Source organism: Podarcis vaucheri (genome assembly GCF_965113315.1).
Source record: "Podarcis vaucheri genome assembly, chromosome: 5".
In the NCBI taxonomy this organism is placed as follows: Eukaryota; Metazoa; Chordata; class Lepidosauria; order Squamata; family Lacertidae; genus Podarcis; species Podarcis vaucheri.
The window spans coordinates 49,793,558-49,812,955 of record NC_138763.1 but is presented as its reverse complement, the minus strand read 5'-3'; the positions used below and the strand labels follow the sequence as shown (position 1 = coordinate 49,812,955).

At 42.9% G+C, this 19,398-nt stretch overlaps 1 protein-coding gene and 1 long non-coding RNA gene across 4 annotated transcripts; one reads left to right on the top strand and one right to left on the bottom strand.

Moving 5' to 3' along the window:
* Window positions 1–281: 281 nt before the first annotated feature.
* On the bottom strand, window positions 282–17,228 carry LOC309533715 (uncharacterized protein). The gene is made up of 8 exons (XM_082225284.1): window positions 16,883–17,228; window positions 15,794–15,924; window positions 11,342–11,467; window positions 8,085–8,305; window positions 7,477–7,562; window positions 6,250–6,769; window positions 2,014–2,303; window positions 282–593 (listed from the first exon to the last, which is right to left on the bottom strand). The coding sequence occupies exons 1-4, from the start codon at window positions 16,969–16,971 to the stop codon at window positions 8,262–8,264; spliced, it is 390 nt and encodes a 129-aa protein (XP_082081410.1). The 5' UTR covers window positions 16,972–17,228; the 3' UTR covers window positions 282–593; window positions 2,014–2,303; window positions 6,250–6,769; window positions 7,477–7,562; window positions 8,085–8,261.
* LOC309533716 lies at window positions 15,883–19,234 on the top strand. Of its 3 annotated transcripts, none has more exons than XR_014220421.1 (4): window positions 15,883–15,941; window positions 18,382–18,475; window positions 18,910–19,006; window positions 19,110–19,234. It is a non-coding gene; the product is annotated as an uncharacterized lncRNA (long non-coding RNA). The 3 variants fall into 3 exon arrangements; XR_014220422.1 differs by lacking the exon at window positions 15,883–15,941 and adding an exon at window positions 16,135–16,231; XR_014220423.1 differs by lacking the exon at window positions 15,883–15,941 and having other exon boundaries at window positions 18,361–18,475.
* Window positions 19,235–19,398: the final 164 nt, after the last annotated feature.

The window sequence follows — 19,398 nt, the reverse complement described above, 5'->3', positions numbered from 1 at the left end:
AACTAGCCGGTACTGTAAGTGCCACACTCTCAAATGCTACCATGTGCTTCTGTTGATAAGTTCAGCTTCAACTGCAAGTTGTAGCAAGTGTGGATGTGTGTTCATGCGTGCACGTGTATTGTGAGGGAAAAGTGCAGACTCTGGTACTGTTGCATAACCTTAAGATCTTGAAACTTGATGTTATAGGGCCAACCTGTGTAAATCAACAAAGAGCTCATGGATTGAATTCTCATTCATACAGTTGACTAAAATCATGAAAGACTCAATGGCTTATTTGTTAATTTTTTTTTTATTCACTGTGTGCAATTGTAATATCATCTGACTGCAGCAATCATGACAATCCTGTGAGACAGAATTTGAAAAGTGAGCAGGATGGAAACAATGCCATTTGAACACAGGTAAGTGAGAGGGTAACAGTTCAGACCTACTTTAATTTGCTATCATTGTTATGTGTAGCTAGCATATTGTTAGTGAAGGCACTGAAAATAAAGTTGCCAGTCTCCTTGGGCTTCTGCATAACTGTCCAGTGTGGGCACATTTGGAAGACCGTGTACAGTTCTACTTGTTCCATCTTCAAGAATGATATCATAGCACTGGAAATGATATAGAAACAACCACACAATACCTCAAAGCACATCATATATACACATATATGTATATATGTTGAAGTACCACCAATAAAATGATATGAGCCATAGTATAACTAGTATAACAAAGCCAAGAGGAACAATCAACTGAAAGCCTTCTGGAAGAGCCATGGTTTAGTCAAGCACCTAAAACAGGGTTGGGGAACCTGCTATGTCCAGATGTTTTTGGACTCAACTCCCACCAGCTCCAGACATCATGGCCAGCAGTCAGTATTGATGTGAGTTATGTAGACCAAAAACCTTTGGAGGGCACCCCATCCCTAGCCTAAAAGAATGAAATGTTGGGGCCTGATGAACCTCCTCTAGGAGGCCATTCCAGGAAGCGAGTGAATATTGGGTACAAAGAATATTTCCAAGCTTTTCATAAAAACGACAGCGCTTTCTTACCAGTGGCCCATCTTTAAAGTATCTATTTTCATTGGAGGGGTACTGCCATTCAAATCCAGAAGCGACTTATCAGCTGGGGTAGAGCCACTAAGCTAGCTTCCTTGCAGGTGGGTTGCTGTTGCTTACTGTGAGGGAGATGAGGCAGCAGGGAGGTTGGTGCCATAGAAGAGGGCTAGATTGATTCTGGTGGTGCATTTGCCCCATTCTGACCTCCCTACTGCCCCACCCTTCCTGGTAGGCAACAGTGACCCAGCTGTTGAGAAGCTAGAGTACAGTCATACCTCGGGTTGAATATGCTTCATGTTGAGCGCGTTCAAGTTGCGCTCCGTGGCAATCCGGAAGTAATGGGGTGTGTTACTTCCGGGTTTCGCTGCTTGCGCATGTGCAGACGCTCAAAATGATGTCACGCGCATGTGCAGAAGTGGCAAAAAGCGACGCGTGCGTGCGCAGACGTGCCATCACTAGTTACGTTTGCTTCTGGATGTGAACGGGGCTCCGGAACAGATCCCGTTCACATCCTGAGGTACCACTGTACTGGCTCTGCTTCTCTTCGAAAATCTTTGTACATTTCCCCCCACAAATTTAACCTGTTTTGTAAAGTTTTAAACTTTCCATTAGGAAAGACCAACCTGGGTTGTTTTGTTTGTTTCGAAAAGCAATAAACATACTGTTAATCTTCATTGCATTCAACATGAGTGGTATTAAAATGGTGGCCTTGTTTGTTTTGCAGTGATGTCATCATCGGGCTATTTAATTTTTGTCATACTTTTGGGAGACAGCCTGGTTGTTTCTTCTCTCTGGTACTTGGAGTACTATCAATATACACGGTGCTTTGGAGAGCCCAGCTAAAAGTTTTACAAGCTACATTCTACAAACAAAGAAGAGTAAAGGCAAAGGAGAAAAGTAAGCTGTGGCCAAATGTGGACAGGAACAAAACACTGGCAAAATATGAAGGAATTACATTAAAAAGTGTCTTCACCATTTGTCTTTTTGTCACTGAGCCTGGAGTTTTCAGGGTGAGGGAAGCAATCTGTCATCCCTGGCCTTAATCCATCAATATGGTCAATAATCGCCAGCAGAGTAGGAACTGGGAACCAAGCAGCTTCAGTGGAACCTCAGATATATAGAATCAAAAAAGGTTGTGCAAGTAATTACAGCAAATATATCCCTTGTTCAGGGGAAGGCAGTAGATCTGAACTAGGTTAAGTTCCAAGCAAAGCTGAAGGGCAGGTGCCAAGGCCCAGAAGGTGAAGAGGACGTGGTGAGGTTCTGAAAATAGAGGAAATGCAACTTCGGTACAGGAGCAGGAATACCATAACAGCCTGAGGTGCAATGTCTGACAGAGCCAATGGCTGGTTAATTAACATCCTACTGACAAGAGGAAATTGCAGCCACACTAGACTGTCCTGGCTACAGTTACTGTTGGCCAATCAAGTCAATAAATGTTGCATATTGAGCTGCCAGTAAAGAAGCCCTGAAGTAGCACACTAGATTTTGCCTTGGACATGAAGGCCCACATTCTCTCAGCAGGGATCTGCCAAGGGCTGGGTGCTGGGAGTGTGTGGAGCTATAGTCAGCAGTAGGTGGAGTTTGTCTAGAGCTAGCTCTCTCTCTCTCTCTCTCTCTCTGCCACCCACCTCTCTCTCTCATTGTGTGCTTTCCTCCCCTTCATCTGTTTGTCCGTTTTGCCTTTCTACACATCCCTCCTGCTTCAGTGGTGGCTGGTGCACACTGGGGAATAGTTGGGTGTTTGGCTTCAAGCCCCAACAGAAGGTGGAACCAGAGCCAATGGGAGGCAGAGTCAATTAATTCTACTTCTACCCTCCCCTTCCCTGGAGTTAACACTGAGACCAAAGAAGCAAGAAGCTGACAGACAGTGAAACCCCTTGGACTGATTGTAAGTAGCGGGGTAGGCAGGTGGGGGCTGGCTGAGAGCAAAATGAGGTAGGTCCATCTCAGTTTCTTAGGGCAGCCGCTGATTTCAGGGACTGGAAGTGGCTCCGCCCCACTGCAGCAACCAAGGAACCAACAAGCCCACAAGCTCCCCTGCCACCCAGAATCCCAACCCCAGATGCACAGCAGCCACTGCACTAAAGACTTTGGTGCCTCCCTACATAGCCCTGTGGCACCCATGCCCCATAGTGCAGTGCCTGACATTCAGGTCACATCAACCTCACAAATTTAAAACAGAAATTTCTTATATTTTTTCAATAGTCATGACTTCCCCCAAAGAATTCTAAGAACCGTTGCTTGTCATTGTCACTGACCTCACACAGCTACAATTCCCAGCACTTTACAGTTCCCAAGCTTCTCCATGGACTGTCAAAGTGGTGTAAGAATGCTTTAAATGTATGGCACAGATGTGACCTCACTGTTCTTGTCTTATATCACAGATAGAAATTTTGAATTACTCATGTTCAGGGCTGCTAACAGGGAGGTGCAAGAGGTACACATGTACCAGGCCCCATGCTAGCAGGGGCTCCATACTCTTTTTTTTTAAAAAAAATGAAAGCTAAGTCAACAGGACATTTCTGAAGAAAGTTAGAGTAGAAAAAGTGGAGGTAGCTGTAATGCCTTGGCACTCAGCAGGCAGCACTATTTAGCATTTCCCACCGTGCCCAGCCCAAAACCTCTGCTAGGCACCAGGTTGGGGAAGGCTATCTGACAGGGTTTGCAAGAGCCTAAAAGACAGTGCTGAATGCCTCTACCTCTGCCCTAGCTTAAGATACAGCTTTAATTGCAGTGGGGTCAACAGCTGCTATTTGCTCCATAAAATGCATTTACACAACCAGGCTGCCAGAAGGCAGCTGTGGAAACTAAAGTTTACTTTTATGCCCCATCAACAATCTATTGGCTTCTCCCTCCATCACAGATTGACCTCAGTTCTTTGTATGAAGGAAATTCCTTTTCAGAGAGTGATAGGTAGTTCATTCTCTGTGACTCATTCTCAAATACTGTGAAGAACACGAAGCACACCCCACCCTTAAGAATGTAGAAGCAAACGCTATGGCGGCTGTCCATTGAGGGAGGCAGTTAAATTCCTATCAAAACTCAGTTACTCGGAGTAGCTTACAGAAATTAAAATGTTAATTGAAACTATATCCTAACAGAACAACAATATTGAGAAAAACAATATGAAAAGGAAAGAGGTTCGGAAGATTAAAAACTCTAAACAAAGTTCACCATATAAAGATATTCTATGGGAACAGCCATAGCAGAGTGATGGCTCATCTGCCCTGCATGCAGAAAATCTCAGATTCAATTCCTGGAAGCTCAAGTTAGGGCTGGGGGGCAGGGAATCCCCCCAAAAGGAACCCCCCCATAAATATTCCCCCCATCTAAAGTAATTTCACTGCTTTTACTAGCATGTGTATTTACTTTACCCTTTCTGTACACACTGCTTGACTGGGGAAAACGCATATAAAATCTGGGAGAGGGTGGATTTTGAAGGATGGCTATGTTTCAGTACATACATTTTTTCAGAAAGTGTGAATTTGGTAAGATCCCCTTCAGATGCAAACTGAATCAAATTTCTGCCCAATCCCTAGTTGAGAGGATGGGAGAGGGAGGGGAAAGCCATGCCTGTCACCCTGACCAAGAGGAACAGGATAAAAATGTAGCAACATAATATAAATAGTTTTGATTTCCCAAGTGTCCAGTTGCCTCTCTTCCGGGGCATAGGTAAATGATTCAGAGGACAGTACACTGGCCATGATGATCTCTTACTTGAGCAAATGTGGAGGCACAAGCATGTGCATTTACTGTGATCATCCGCTGAGGCCCTTCTCCAGTTCCCACCCCTCTTCAGAGGCTGGGTGGATGGCCACCAGTGAGAGGGACTTTTCGGTTGTGGCCCCTTTGAGCCTTCATTTGTTTTATGTGTTTCCGTGACTGTTATGCCACACCTTCCCTGCTGGATTGATAGGTATTCCCAGGGCACCTTGTTATCTCCATCAAGGAAACAGCTTCAAACAAAATACGTTTGTGTAGTAAACAAAAAGAAAACACTCTAATGATACGAAAGCATAATGCAGAATACAAAACCTGGAAAGGATTATAGATTTTGATCACAGCTGTGCATCGCAGCCCTAGGCATACTAAGTAGCAACTGCCAGTGAGCTCAGTGGTACACAATGCTTTTTTCCCCCTAAAAAAATGTTTAGGGGTACTTTCGTTTTCCCACTCATATTGAAATACTGCCCCTCAATGGGGCCAAACTTAGATTCACAAAATGTTTAGGGGTATGTGTACCCCTGTGTCCTCCCAGAAAAAAAGCACTGGTGGTACAAAACCCAAGTAAAGAAGGGTTTAAATGTAAATACATTAAAAAGCTGGGGGCAATTAAACAAAACAAAACACACAGCTTTTGTTCAAGACAGGAAAGACGACAAGGTGGGTGCTGGGTGACTTTAAAGATGTTGTTATCACTTGTTTGCTGCTCTGGGCTCCATTGGGTGGAAGGGCGGAATATAAAATTGATAAATAAATGCATTAATAAATGCACAAATAAATGAAAACTCCCTAAGCAAACATACCTGTCTCAGTCCTGTCCCCCCCCCATCCCTTAAGTGCCTGGTGATTTTTTTTTAAATTACCCCTCCCATGGATTGATGGTAATTACAGAACGCATTTGATTGATCTGCCATTTTGTACAGTGATTCTCACAATAATTGTGTGTCGGTTCCTGTTTTTCAGCTTGTTTTGCTTATACAGGCTTATAATTATGCAAGCCAACTAAGAGATCAAGTGAAGGAAAGGCAGGATGCACACCTTTAAAATAAATAATGGGTCCAACCCAGCGAAAGGTGAAGCCCCCTCCTCAAAGCCCCATTGTATTCAGTGTGAGACAGATTTCATCACGTTCCTAGCACTTCAACTTAAGAGCAGTGAACTGGGTGACATATGCCCTACCTATGAGGGTTCCAGGATGCTGTCTGGTAAAAAAACAAACCAATACCCTTCCCCTATGCTGCAGCCCTGACTTCAATCCCCTTCTCTACATACACACACAGTGGCTGCTACTTCCAAAAGTTTAGAGAGAGCTGAGAGAGATTCATACATTCTGTTGCCACATCTCATTTGGCCCTCAGACTTCAGCATCCCATGAGAGAAAATGGGAATGACAGACTATTGAGAGGCTGAATGACAGGAGGATTAGAAAATGTTTTGCACATTAAAGCCGAGATTGACAAATCACTTTGACTAGCCTACTTACTCTTAAGTCAGTCTTCCATGAGACTTGTTTTGAGGAGGCCAAGTTGTTTTTAGGAAGAGTATTCCTTCTTGTTTATGGTTTGCAAAGTACTATACAATGAATTAAAGGATTTTAAACTGACACAGAGAGAGAAAGAGAGGAGAAATGAATAGTTTGGTGTCTCTTTACACTGCAGATGGAATCGGCTCTCCTCTTAGGTTGATGTAATGATGCTCTGAGTGTCCACGGCTCGGGTCCCTAGTGAGAGGGGCCAAACTCTGTCTGCTAAAAGGTGAATTTTACACCACTCCTAGGAATACAGTGATTGATCCACTGTCTGGAAAAGCAGCTTAGGCTGGAGGGTAGAGAGGTCATTTGACATCACTCAAGAGCAGGGAGAAGACATCATGGTTTTGTGTATATCTATTTCTTTACAAAGGCCCCATTTGAGTTCTTATTCTGAAGAGGGTTGCAACTGCAAGCCTAAAGGGTGAACTTGATCTTCAAATGCTGGACATTCAGTTCCACAACTATGGAAAATCTAAGGAAACAAACAAAGCATGCAAATCTGACCTTTCCTTATTTCCTGTCCCTTTGCTCAGTTCAATTGTTCAAGGGAAGGGAAGTGGATTATTTGAACAATTTTAGTTTAGCTATGATTATCAGCCAAGAGTCTTGTTTCACAATCTAGTAATCTACACACACACACACACACACACACACACACACAATGCATGTGTGCACAGATGCATATATATTTTCATCGCTGTTTGCGTGTTCTATCCCTGTAGGACAATGACTTCTGCTTGCACAATGCAACTTCCCCTCCTGCCCTTCACATTCTCAAATCTGCCCTGGGGCTCCTTCAACCCTTCAGAGTAGATTTGGGGGGCAGAAGGGTACATGGGGAGAGGAAAGGGAGTGGAAGTCCTTGCATGAACAGGATAACTGTATTGGATTTGAAATAGTTTTTAAAATATGGAATTATTTTTACTGTGAAATTGCATTGAGATATTCTATGGGAAACAATTTATAAATGGACTATATTGCAACACATTTGTATCTAATTGTATCTGTGTCTTTCTTGCTTGGCAATAGAAGATAATATTATAATATATCTGTTTTCTGCACTGCCCTCTCTAGGCTCTCGTGAAATTTTGTACATTTCGCCAAACATCAATGTAATATGAATTGGCAATTCCAAGTTTGCCAGGGTTCCAGGTTGTGCCTTTTAATACATTGCAATACATTATGGGATGTGTCTAGGTTCCTGTCTTGCGTCACAATCCACCTCACATCTGTGGGAACGACAGTAGGGCCTCTGATGAAGAGACCTGCACATAAAGGAGAAAGTAATTATTAAGGGACCCTGCTCCAAAGTCAGGGTGATTCACAGCATAACAATATAAGACAGAAACACAAAATACATAATAAAAACAAGAACAAAAACCGATAACCAGGCACGGGGTGAGGGGGTTGTCATTGAACCTGGAAATGGACTGGGACCCAGGGCACTCATTCAAGGCTGGGAAGATGAGTGCCATATGCCAGGTACGTAACCTAGATGCTATATTTTGTACTAATTGTACTGTCTGAACTATCTTCAAGGGCAGCCCCATAGACTGTGTTTTGTAATATTCTAAAAGGTGTGTCACTGGAGCATGAAAAATTGTGGCTAGGTTATCTCTGCCTGGACGAGGTCACAGCTAGTGCACCAGTCTTAGCTGATGAAGGGGGTTTAATGCCACCACGGCCACTTGAGCCCCTAAAGACAGGGACAGACCTGATTGAATCTACAGACCTTAAGGTGAAATGCTACCCCACTCCCAATAAACCAGGCACCAACTCTGTCTTACCAGTTTATTGACCCTCATCCAGTCTCACTCTAGGCAATGGTTCAGCTCTTCCTATAGCATGATCTGAATTTGAAGCCAGATTATTTTGAAATGTTTTCTTTTTCTTTTTCAAAAGCAGCTGCTGAGGCCATCAAACTTATCAGACTCTTCTATTTATCAAACTCTTTGCAGACTCTTCTATTCTACAGCAGAGAAACACTTACTGGTTGATATGTGTGGTCCTGGAAAAAAAGATAAAAAGAAAGAAGAGGAAGAAAGAGGGAGGAATCTAGGCCTTAGAAACAGTGCAATAGTCTAAACTGGAGCTAGTGAGCTGATTTCATACTCACCGTGGAGAGCTGGAGAAAATGCATGTTACAGAGTGCGTTGCCATGCTGTCCAACATCAAAGTGCTGCCACTGGAAGGACTTTTGTAACAAAGAAATGAAACCTCAGGACCAATCTGTGTCATTAGCCCCCAACCGCTCCAGCTTTGTTATTATGGAAATGTCCTCCTCAAATACAAATTGGAACTGTACAGTATAATTAGAAGAGCACATTCATTTATTTAGGAGTGAATCTCTTACTGTCCCCCAATATTTTATGTCTGTTAGGCTGCCATGTTTCTGGGGGACTCAGTCAAGGGATGTGGGTCATTATTTAACAAGATCCATTTCCTCAACACAGCTTTATCTTATAGCAGTGTTTCCGAGCCTTTTCAGGTGAAAATTGGAGCAGACCCCTTCTAAGGCATCACAATTGGTTTGGTAGGCACAACATTCTGCCAAGGGAAGCAAGTATTTAGCATGTTATTATTCCCATGTTGTAGGGAACAGTATTGATTGATTTTATTTTTTATCAGATTCTTGGTCAATTGCTAATTCACATAGTTTTCCAATTCATTTAAACACCTGTATTGTGTTTAGTTGCTATTGTTAATCACAGAAGACGAGCTAAAATAAAATCAAACCAGGTGGTCTTACCATTCTGTCAATGGGTGCTGATTATATGACACATACTTGCTTATGCAACAGAATTTGATTGTGCAGTGCATAATTAATTCTTGGAATTCATTGCTATGAGATGTGATAATAGCCATTAACATAGATGGTTTTGGTGAAGGACTGAGGTGAGGGAGGGGGTTTCCTTTCTGACAGGTACTTTTTTATATAAACCCCCCTTCCCCATCCCAAGAATTATGCTAGGCTACCATCACAATGCTATCCTTCTATTTGGATGGATTTATCAAGCAAACTATGGAACGCGGGTGGCACTGTGGGTTAAACCACAGAGCCTAGGACTTGCCGATCAGAAGGTTGGCGGTTTGAATCCCCACGACTGGGTGAGCTCCCGTTGCTCGGTCCCTGCTCCTGCCAACCTAGCAGTTCGAAAGCACGTCAAAGTGCAAGTAGATAAATAGGTACCGCTCCGGCAGGAAGGTAAACGGCGTTTCCGTGTGCTGCTCTGGTTTGCCAGAAGCAGCTTAGTCATGCTGGCCACATGACCCAGAAGCTGTACGCCGGCTCCCTCGACCAATAAAGCGAGATGAGCGCCGCAACCCCAGAGTCGGCCACGACTGGACCTGATGGTCATGGGTCCCTTTACCTTTTCTATAAAGCAAACTGGCAGTGATCCCTCCCATTAAGCCCAGCTTTAGAAATATTAAATAGTAAGGAGCTTCAGGTTTACTTTCCAGAAAACACCAAATCTTACAGAACTTTGTGAACCATCCTTCTAAGACAAAGAGGCAGCTTTAATAACTCTGCAGTCTAGCATGTGTGGAACATTCTATTGAGAAATTCCAGGGGTGGCGCCAAACACAGCGGCGGCTCCTCCTCCTCCTCTTGGGACTACTAGCAGCAGGAGGCTACTTAGACCCTCCTTCTGCTCTGCAGCAGCAACAGGAGGAAGAGGAGGAGTCAGCCTCTGGAGCCATGCCCTGCTCAGTACTTTGTCTTTGTACTTTGGGGACATGGGGGTGGGGAGGCAAGAATGGCACCTACCCCCCAAATATAGAGGGGTCTCAAAATGATTCTGCCCCCAGGAACCGGCGCCCTGCTCTAGTGTTGATCTCTTCAGAATACATGGTTTATCAAGATTAAAAACCAGCAATAATTAGATTAATTCATGGAATATAGGTCTATCAATAGCTGCAGGCCGTGATGGCTCAGGGAAGACTAAGCTCCACTGAACCCAATGGGACTTTTGAGCAGACATGTGTAGGACTCCACTATCAGAGGTATTTGGCAGGCCACTGTATCTAATCAGATTATTATTATTATTATTATTATTATTATTATTATTATTAAGTGGGTTTTCTAAAAAAAGTAAACAGGTCTAGTAAACAGGCAAAGTTTCACACAAAGCTAAAAGCCAGTGTAAAAACCATTTCTGACAGCATAGTTGTGGCATGTTTACTCAGAAGTAAGTTCCAGTAATGGGGCTTACTCCCAGGCGAATGTGCATGGTATTGCAGTCTAGAAGACACAAAGACACACTGCATACAAATGGAGCACAACTTCCTTAGCCCAAGCCCCAGTTTCATAAAAGCAACTAAGATGATATACTTGAGTGTTGCTTGATTTCAGCAAGGCTCGAGGGTTTCCACCTGCGCCAGAGAAAAATACAGGGGCCTTGCTAATTTGCAGATGTGAGCAAATGTTAAAGCATATAAACATATGCAACAACACTCAAACTTATTCTTTTAAAACTGGCCATGTAGGAATAGCAATTAGCCAGGCTACTGGCAATCAGGTCAAGCAAGTTTAACCCTATTTTAGTGGCAATGGGTTGGTTTTTTGTTTTTTTTCTAAGTGCAAACGTTTGTGGGTTTCCAGTTCTTTGCAGAGTAGAGGTCTCTGTTCCTTGGCTGCCTCTAGGCGGGCAATTTTAGGGCAATCTTCCATAACAGCTGCTCTGCTACTGGCAACTGCAGATCTAGATGAGGCTCAGGTGCATTTTTAACCACCTTATCATCTACCTATGCTCACAGCAAGTCTAAAGGGCAAAGTGTAAAAGATTCTGTCAGTGTGGCACTTGTCATCTGAGCAGCTCTACCGGTCATGGAGCCACAGGCTTCAGTCAGCAGGGAGGAAATGAAACCTTTGCTCAATTACAGGCTAGAGAAACGTGGCCACATTTTCAGCCAAGTGCTACTTTGTGAAATGATTTCTTAGCCCAGCAAAACCATTTTAAATTCAGACTCTTTCATGAGCCATTAGATGGGGAGGAGGCCTGGAGAAAGAAGGGAGAGAGAGTCACTTATTTTGCTTGCTTACCATTGTTCCATGTCTGAAGCATGCTCCCATTCGGTGTTAACTCTGCAGTCCTAGGCCCATTTACCTGGGAGTAAGCCCCTTTGAACTCAGAGGGACTTACTTCTGAGCAAGTAGTTATGGGATCTGCTGTAAGAAAACCCAGATGGTATTTATTCTCAATAAATAAATACAAATATGCTAATCAAGTGAGGTTGCTGCTCAGTAGTTCACATAAATCAGGCCTGCACACAGTGCTGGATCCAGGTTTTTGGAAGCCTTGGGAAAGAGATCCTCAATAGGCCCCTTTTGACTTGTTGTTGTCATCCAGCTGTTGACCAGAGAAGGAATGACTGCTGAGAGGAGTGCAGAGAGAAGAAACACCATGGTGCACCAATAGCAGCAAAACCAGACATGTTTCTCACATATGGGCCAGGGATTGCCACTGGGGATGAGAGCTTCAGCTGGTGCTTTCATTAGTTACTGGTGCCACTATAGTTTGGCTACTGGATGGAGTCTGTAATATGTCTGTGGAGAGGGTCTGGGTTTGGGTCTGGTGTGGTTGATTGGAGACGGCGTCCAGACCCTCTCCACAGACATATTACAGACTCCATCCAGTAGCCAAACTATAGTGGCACCTCCGGATGCTGCACCCCCCTGCAATCCCTACACAGATCTGGCTGGCACAAGGCACAAAACCACAGCTCGCCCCTATACGCGAAGCCAAGCCAGAGCACAACTAAATGCAGCACAGCCATCTTCTCAGAAAAACTCTTCACAAGCTCAAGAGGTCAAGACACAAAAGCTTTAGCAACTAATCTACACTTAATGACCCACCCATTCACTTAATGACCCACTCATGAAATCACTCAAGATATCCCTCAAGTAATTAAGGAACAAAAGAAGAAGAGGCACACTAATCTAGGAACTTCCTCTCTGCCCAGAACGTTGGAGGCTATACACCACACCCCTCAACAGTATTTATAGGAACTCAAACACCAGATTCTGCTCTGTTCCAGTAACAAGAAGCCGAAAGCACCAGCCTGAAGATGACGAGTGAGACCTCGTCGAAACGTCGCACAGACACCCCGACTCTTACACGGGAAGACACCCGAAGACACCAAAACCTGCATTCCTGTACCCGTGAAAATCTACGAAAGCATATATATATATATATATATATATATATATATATATATATATATATTTGTGTGTGTGTGATATAGATTAGATATAAATATAGATATAAAAGTACATATATAACTATATATGTTTTTATATAGTTTTATATATATAGTTAGTTATAGTTTTTATATATATCTCACATCACTATATATAATGCCTAGCTTTATAAAACAGGTTAAAGTTCCCTCTTTGTTTGGCATAATTACTCAAAAAGAGGAAATGGAATTATTTCCTGCACTGCATATACTTTTATAAGGCATTTGCTTATGTTTAAAATGTATTAAATATTAATAAAGTCATCATGTGTGTGTAATATATTTTTATATATAGCAAGCAATATGCATCTCAAATTCTGCTAGACTCTTAAAGCCTGTTGAGGTATGTGCTCTGAAATGCAATGCTGGAAAGCACACAGATATTCCAAATTTTTCCTCCGCCGCACAACTGTGTCTGATTGCATGCCATTAGAGCCCAACCTCAAGCACAACTTTTGGTGTGTGTGTGGAGAGGGTGGGCAATGGGGGTGGACATGGCAAAGAGTTGGGAAAGCCTGTTTAGGTGCATTGAACTCCCCCCCCCGGCAATTCATTTGATCAAAGAACACGAGAAGAGCTGTGTATATATATAAATAAACCATGTATCATAAAGACACCACATTCTCTGCTGTGCCACTTTGTCCAAAAGGAATACAGACCCTAGTAAGTGTGCCTGGTACCCCTGGAATCATTATGCTGTGGCATAATGGTTAGAGTGCTGGATCAGGGGCTGGAGACCCAGGCTTTGGGCCTGTCACTTTTAAAACTTCTAACCTCACAGGATAAAATGAGGAGCTTGCATACCTCTTTGAATTCCTTGGAGGAATGGTGGGCTATACTTGAAATAAATACATACATTGCCTCCTCTGTCAGAGGATTGTCCTGCACTGGAAGGGTTGTCTGGCTTAAAGAACCAGAAGCAAGGAGTGAACATTGAAAGTTGCCCATTCAGCGTTGGCACCAGAACACAAGAGGGAGGCGTGTGTCTCATGACTTGTACTGTCACATGATGGGCATTATATTATTTTCATGATGCTGAGGCATGAGACTATTGATAATCTTGCCACCTGAAATATACTCAGAGTCAAGAGTGGATTTCATGAGCTTTATTCAGCTCATAGTGGTGAGGAGGAAAGTTTCCCCAAAATATCTGCTTTATATACATTATTTACACAATGGGCTGCACGTGATTGGCTAATTCTGGGATCCAGATTGGATTATTGTAACTCGCTCTACGTGGGGCTGCCCTTGAGACTGACCCAGAAACTCCAGCGGGTGCAGAATGCTGCAGCGAGACTCCTTACGAGGTCTTTGCTGCGAGATCACATTCACCCGGTGCTACACCAGCTGCACTGGCTCCCGGTGGAGTACAGGATCAGATTTAAGGTGCTGGTTTTAACCTTTAAAGCCCTATACAGCCTAGGACCCTCGTACCTACGGGACCGCCTCTCCTGGTATGCCCCACAGAGAAACTTACGGTCTTCAAATAAAAACATCTTGAAGGTCCCAGGCCACAGAGAAGTTAGGCTGGCCTCAACTAGAGCCAGGGCTTTTTTGGCTGTGGCTCCGATCTGGTGGAACACTCTGTCACAAGAGACCAGGGCCCTGCAGGACTTGACATCTTTCCGCAGGGCCTGCAAGACAGAGTTGTTCCACCAGGCCTTTGGCCAGGGCACAGCCTGACTCCCTCCCTCGGCAATCTTTGCGGAGCTCTGGCCCAATGGTTTCCAGTGGCCTGAATTAATTAATTTTACAATGAATGATTTTAGAGTGTTGTTTATGTTATACTTTTATACTGTTTTATTGTTGTTAGCCGCCCTGAGCCTGGCTTCGGCTGGGGAGGGCGGGATATAAATAAAATATTATTATTATTATTATTATTATTATTATTATTATTATTATTATTATTCTCCTGTAGGCCAATCAGGTTGTGGATTCACTTCCACCTGGAGCTGGATTGGGTGGCTCCTGCAGACCAATCATACTGCTGCATTGTTCTAGGACCAATCAGACTACTGCATTCTGAATCCTATTGTTCTAGGTCCAATCAGACTGCTGCATTTAGGATCCTATTCAACTCAGTACATAACACCACCCCTTCCCATGTAGACCCTGGTTCTTCTGAGGTTTCAGACCTGGGCTGTGGTGCCTAAAATCTGCTATTCCTGCACATGGCGCCTAATGTTGAGTGCCTGTAGTTCCTTATGAACACACCCAAGCTAACAACCTGCCATTTTTTTGTACTCTAGTTTTTAAAAGGCATTGCTTTTTTTAGTCCATCGCTTTTCCTTTCATTTTAAAAGTGGTACCTAAGGTTTAGTCCAGGATGAAGCAGAATGGCAAGTGAATATAATTAGAGGTTCAAAGATCTGATTATACACTTGTGTACAATGTGTAAGTAATATTATGTTACCAAATAATGGAAGAGAAGGTAACATTTCAACCTGGCAATTATTTTCTTACGATACATTGGAGCCGCGGTGGAAGTGAGGCACTTAAATGCAAGGAGAAAGGGTCAAAAAATGTCTGGGCTGCAGGAATGTTCATTGAAGCAATTCAGATATTTAGGCACCATCTGCTGTGTTGGAGTTCCCCATTCACACATGTATGTATGTCGCTACCAAGAAATCATACTTGAGAACTCAAGGCTAAATATCTGAACTGATTCCACTATTAGCTATTAGCTGATGTGAATAACCTGAGGTGGTTGATTCATGAAGGCAGTTTAACATGGGCAACTTATCTCCTGTGGAGCATGCAACTGTGAGCTAAATGTGGAATGGAGAATAAATATATTTTATATTGCCTGGTGTGTTTTTAGTGTGTGTCAGTTTTCCTCCATCCATCCATTTCATTTATTTCATAAAATGTATATATCACTTGATTGTAAACGAAACCTCAAAGTGGAATACAAAAAGAATAAAACAACAAAATAATCAGTAAAAAAAGAGAACAATTTAGAACTTTCCCAAAATAATTGAAATCAATGATAAGCTGAAAACCAAATTAAAACACATGTCAATGTTCTACAGGTCTGGAAAGGCTTACCTAAGCACAAAATGTTTTTAGCAGACGCTGCAAAGAGTACAGTGAAGGCACCTGCCTGATGGCAATAGCCAGGGAGTTCCAAAGTGCAGCTGCCGCCGCACTAAAATATCAATTTCTTACAAATGTAGAGTATTATGTGATAGCTGTAACCACATAATTACATAATTTTATTGTTCCATGGCTGTGCCATGTGGAAATTCGATCTTACCTGCTGAATTGAAGCTTGGTGAAGCAAAGTCTCTCTTCAGATTCTCCGCATTTCTGGTAAGATCCGATTCAGCGGGTAAGATCAGAGTTTTGCAAGGCCTAGCCATGGAATAATGAGAAAAGCTCTTGGGCCTGAGAAAAAGTAATCGGTATACAATATGATCAAAATACAGATCAAGCGAAGGTGTGGATGAGCTCCTACCCCTCCTCCCTAGGACTCTATGATTCAGTCCAATAAGTGAAAGTAGCTTAAAGCTGAGCTGAATTCTCCTCAGCTACCTTGTCCCCTGTTGTGGCAGTTGGCACAGAAAATTCTAGATCTTCTCCCTTTGGCTCCATTGTGTAGGGCATTAGCATGCATGCCGTGCAGAAAACTAGTCTGGGCAACTCCATGGCATCATTTATTTATTGTGAGGAAAATGAAAAGGGGGATGTAAATGTAAGCAGCAGGGGCAAGGTGGGTGGGGGAAAGAGAAGGGGAAAACCTTTTTTAAAAAGCCAATGGGGAATAATGCTCAAGGGAACCTAAAACAGATTCCTAACTCATCCAGAACGAACTCAGTTTCCCGTGACTAGTATGTTGCTGTTCGACCCTCTTAAATACACTTCTACCTGACGTACCACATGGTTAGTAAGGGAGCGATGCCCCTCTGCCTGGCTCAGCGAAGCCCCATGTTGTGAGAGGCTTCAACCTCCCCCTCCTCACTTTTCTCCTCCCTGCCACACTGATTTTGTCTGTGAGTGTCTGGGCAGCCAGTCTGCACTTTGTGGCAAGGTTCAAGCAGACAGCTAGACACGCAGGCGAGCCGTTCTTTGGGAACGTGGCAGAATGCCATCTGCCGCTTCAGAGTATTCCCCCCCCTCCCTCTCCGTCCTTGCACTCCTTTCCAACTCTCACACACGCATGGCCCTGGCTTTTGGAGACATGCTTACCAACTGTCAATTAGCAGGCCTCAATACACTGGAAAAGAAAAGCAAGCTGCCTCATGACAATGATGGCATGTGGTGTGTGTGTGTGTGTGTGTGTGTGTGTGTGGACTCTGTCACCAACACATTTGCCATGAAACTCGAGCCTTAGAAGGTCCCTGACCTTAAAAAAGAATCCCAGCCTCTTGGTGCTTTCGATGACCTCCTCTCCCTCTCTGCTTCGTGCTTCATGAAAAGCTCCATTGTGATCATTTTACGCAGCAAAGAGATGGCGATGATCTCATAGGTCTGGGTGAAAAGGGACCGTCGTTGCTCAGTGCTGTTGGAGTGATCTCATTGGTGTGCTGGGACTAGGCAAAGGGAGACCATCTGCAGAACTTTTAAAAATAATTATTATTGGTGACCGTAATGGGAGATGTTGTGTGTCGCATGCCTGGCTTTCCCCTAGTTTCTTTGGGCACGGGAAAAGTGGGGTGCTGTTGCACTTGGGAAAAGGTTCAGGTGTACAGGTGGGATGGCCCAAGGTATTCTGCTGCCTGAGTTTCCCCTCTCCTCTTTGTCCTTCCTTGCTTCTCTGCTGATATAAAAGAGCAGCACAGGAACAAGTATGGGAGAAACTAACAAATGACAACTGAGGGGCCCTGGGGTTCTTAGCAGAAACAAATGAGATAAAATAAGAGAAAATTTAAACATATGGAAGGATTGATTTGAGGGCAGACACCCGAAGGCATTATGGGATGAGGGTCAAGGAAGGTATCATACACCAGCACCAACTCTACAGTCCAATTTGTGGGATGACCAGCCTCATATAACCAACATGCTTAAGTCCAACGAATGCATTAAGGAGTTAAGATCATAGAGTAAGCTGTCCTGCCAGGCTTAGATCACTTTGAGAGAGACTAGGTAATCAAGCCTTTGTTTACCCCACCAGACTACCTGAGAAGCTCAATGTTTGAGGAGGTGCTAGCCGGTTACTCCAAGCTCAGACTGCATGGCTCTCACAAGTCACTCTTGACTTCCCTTTTTTTTTTATAATATTTTTTATTAGTTTTACAAAAGTTTTTATAACAGACAAACACAAAAAAGAAAACAAACAAACAAACAATTATAATTTCATAATATCATTTCATAAACTTCTTTCCTCGGACTTCCCCATACCTCCCCTTTCTGCATCCTCATGTCCAAATTTTATAGCAACTTATAAATGTTTTTTCCAACTCTAATTCGTCATAGTCCTTTCTTATTCTAATCTTATATTACTGCAACCCTTTCTCTCTATAGAATCTCGACATTCTAAACTTCATCAAGTTTATAGTAGTCCTTAAGATAAATCTTGAATTTCTTCCAATCTTCTTCCGCAGTCTCCTTTCCCTGGTCTCGAATTCTGCTCGTCATTTCCGCCAATGTCATATAGTCAATCACTTTCATCTGCCATTCTTCCACGGTGGGTAGATCTTGTGTCTTCCAATACTTTGCGATCAGTATTCTTGCTGCTGTTGTTGCGTACATAAAGAAAGTTCTATCCTTTTTTTGCACCAATTGGCCGACAATGCCCAAGAGAAAGGCCTCTGGTTTCTTAAGAAAGGTATATTTAAATACCTTTTTCATTTCATTATATATCATCTCCCAAGTCACTCTTGACTTCCCATACCAATAATTTAGGAACCTTCACCACTTTGAAATTAAACGAAGTTTCACCGTCTGTGCAACCTTTCTGACTAATGTATGGAAAATAAGCCTGACCTTTGGAGATTTGGTAAGTAAACAGTTTTTAAATTACTAAATGTGTGGTCTTTTCTTATGTTGGGGGAAGAGGGTATTATTTTTGGAACTCACTTGGAAATACATATTGTAAAGGTCCATGCTTATTTCCATGCTTTACTTTGCTGTATATTTTGTGATTTTAAATCTCTGCTGTTGTTCTCTCACCAAAGAGTATTTGCCCCAAACGTGGATCTTGTCATCCAAGGAATTATCCTTTTTATACCTACTTTTTACCTTGCCAGCCAACACAATGTAGAATTGAGCTGATTTCAGTTGACTTAAGTATGTTTAACTTGCTTGGATTGCGTCTTAGAGTCCTGAAAGTGACCTGCTTCTTTGTTCCACCAGTAGCAGAAGTTGATGGAGAGTGCTTTTTGGCAGACAAATCTGCCGCCCATCCCTTGACAATTATCCCCTTTTTTCCAGGAACAATAGAAGTATGTTTGTCCAAGATGAAATCTACAAAATGGGCACTTAATAAGATCTTCACATCTGGCCAGTTATTTTCTTTTTCTAGTTCAAGGTATCAAAAATAAAGAGATGACCTTTTATGTTGTGTTGTTATTTTTTTGCTGCCAGGATTTGCTACCTTGTTTCCTAATGGTTGTCCTGATTCCTTGTTTTAGGGCAAGAAAATGATCTAAATAAATAGATTTTGACAGGAGGCCAATTCTGCTGCCAGAATTACACTAATTAAATATGCATAATTCTCTTAATTAGAAAAAAATAAAATAAAGACCAGATTAAGGTTTCTGCTTGTACAATTGGTTTTCCTTAATTTTGGAACTGGATTTCTTTTCAGGAAAAGATGTCTATCGGCTAAAGAAACATTTAAAAACCCAGCTGGAGTTGAGCAAAGTCCTTGCTCAGCAGAGTCCAAATGTGTTTATGTGCCAAAACATACGTTACCACAGG

What these genes read in the sequence shown, in the direction of transcription:
- LOC309533715 (XM_082225284.1), bottom strand. Translation starts at nt 16,971, where the DNA reads ATGATCACAATGGAGCTTTTCATGAAGCACGAAGCAGAGAGGGAGAGG. An exon ending in GGCTGGGATTCTTTTTTAAG is followed by an intron (nt 15,925 to 16,882) that starts GTCAGGGACCTT and finishes ACTTTTTCTCAG; the next exon opens with GCCCAAGAGCTTTTCTCATT. An exon ending in GCTTCAGACATGGAACAATG is followed by an intron (nt 8,306 to 11,341) that starts GTAAGCAAGCAA and finishes CTTTTTTTCCAG; the next exon opens with GACCACACATATCAACCAGT.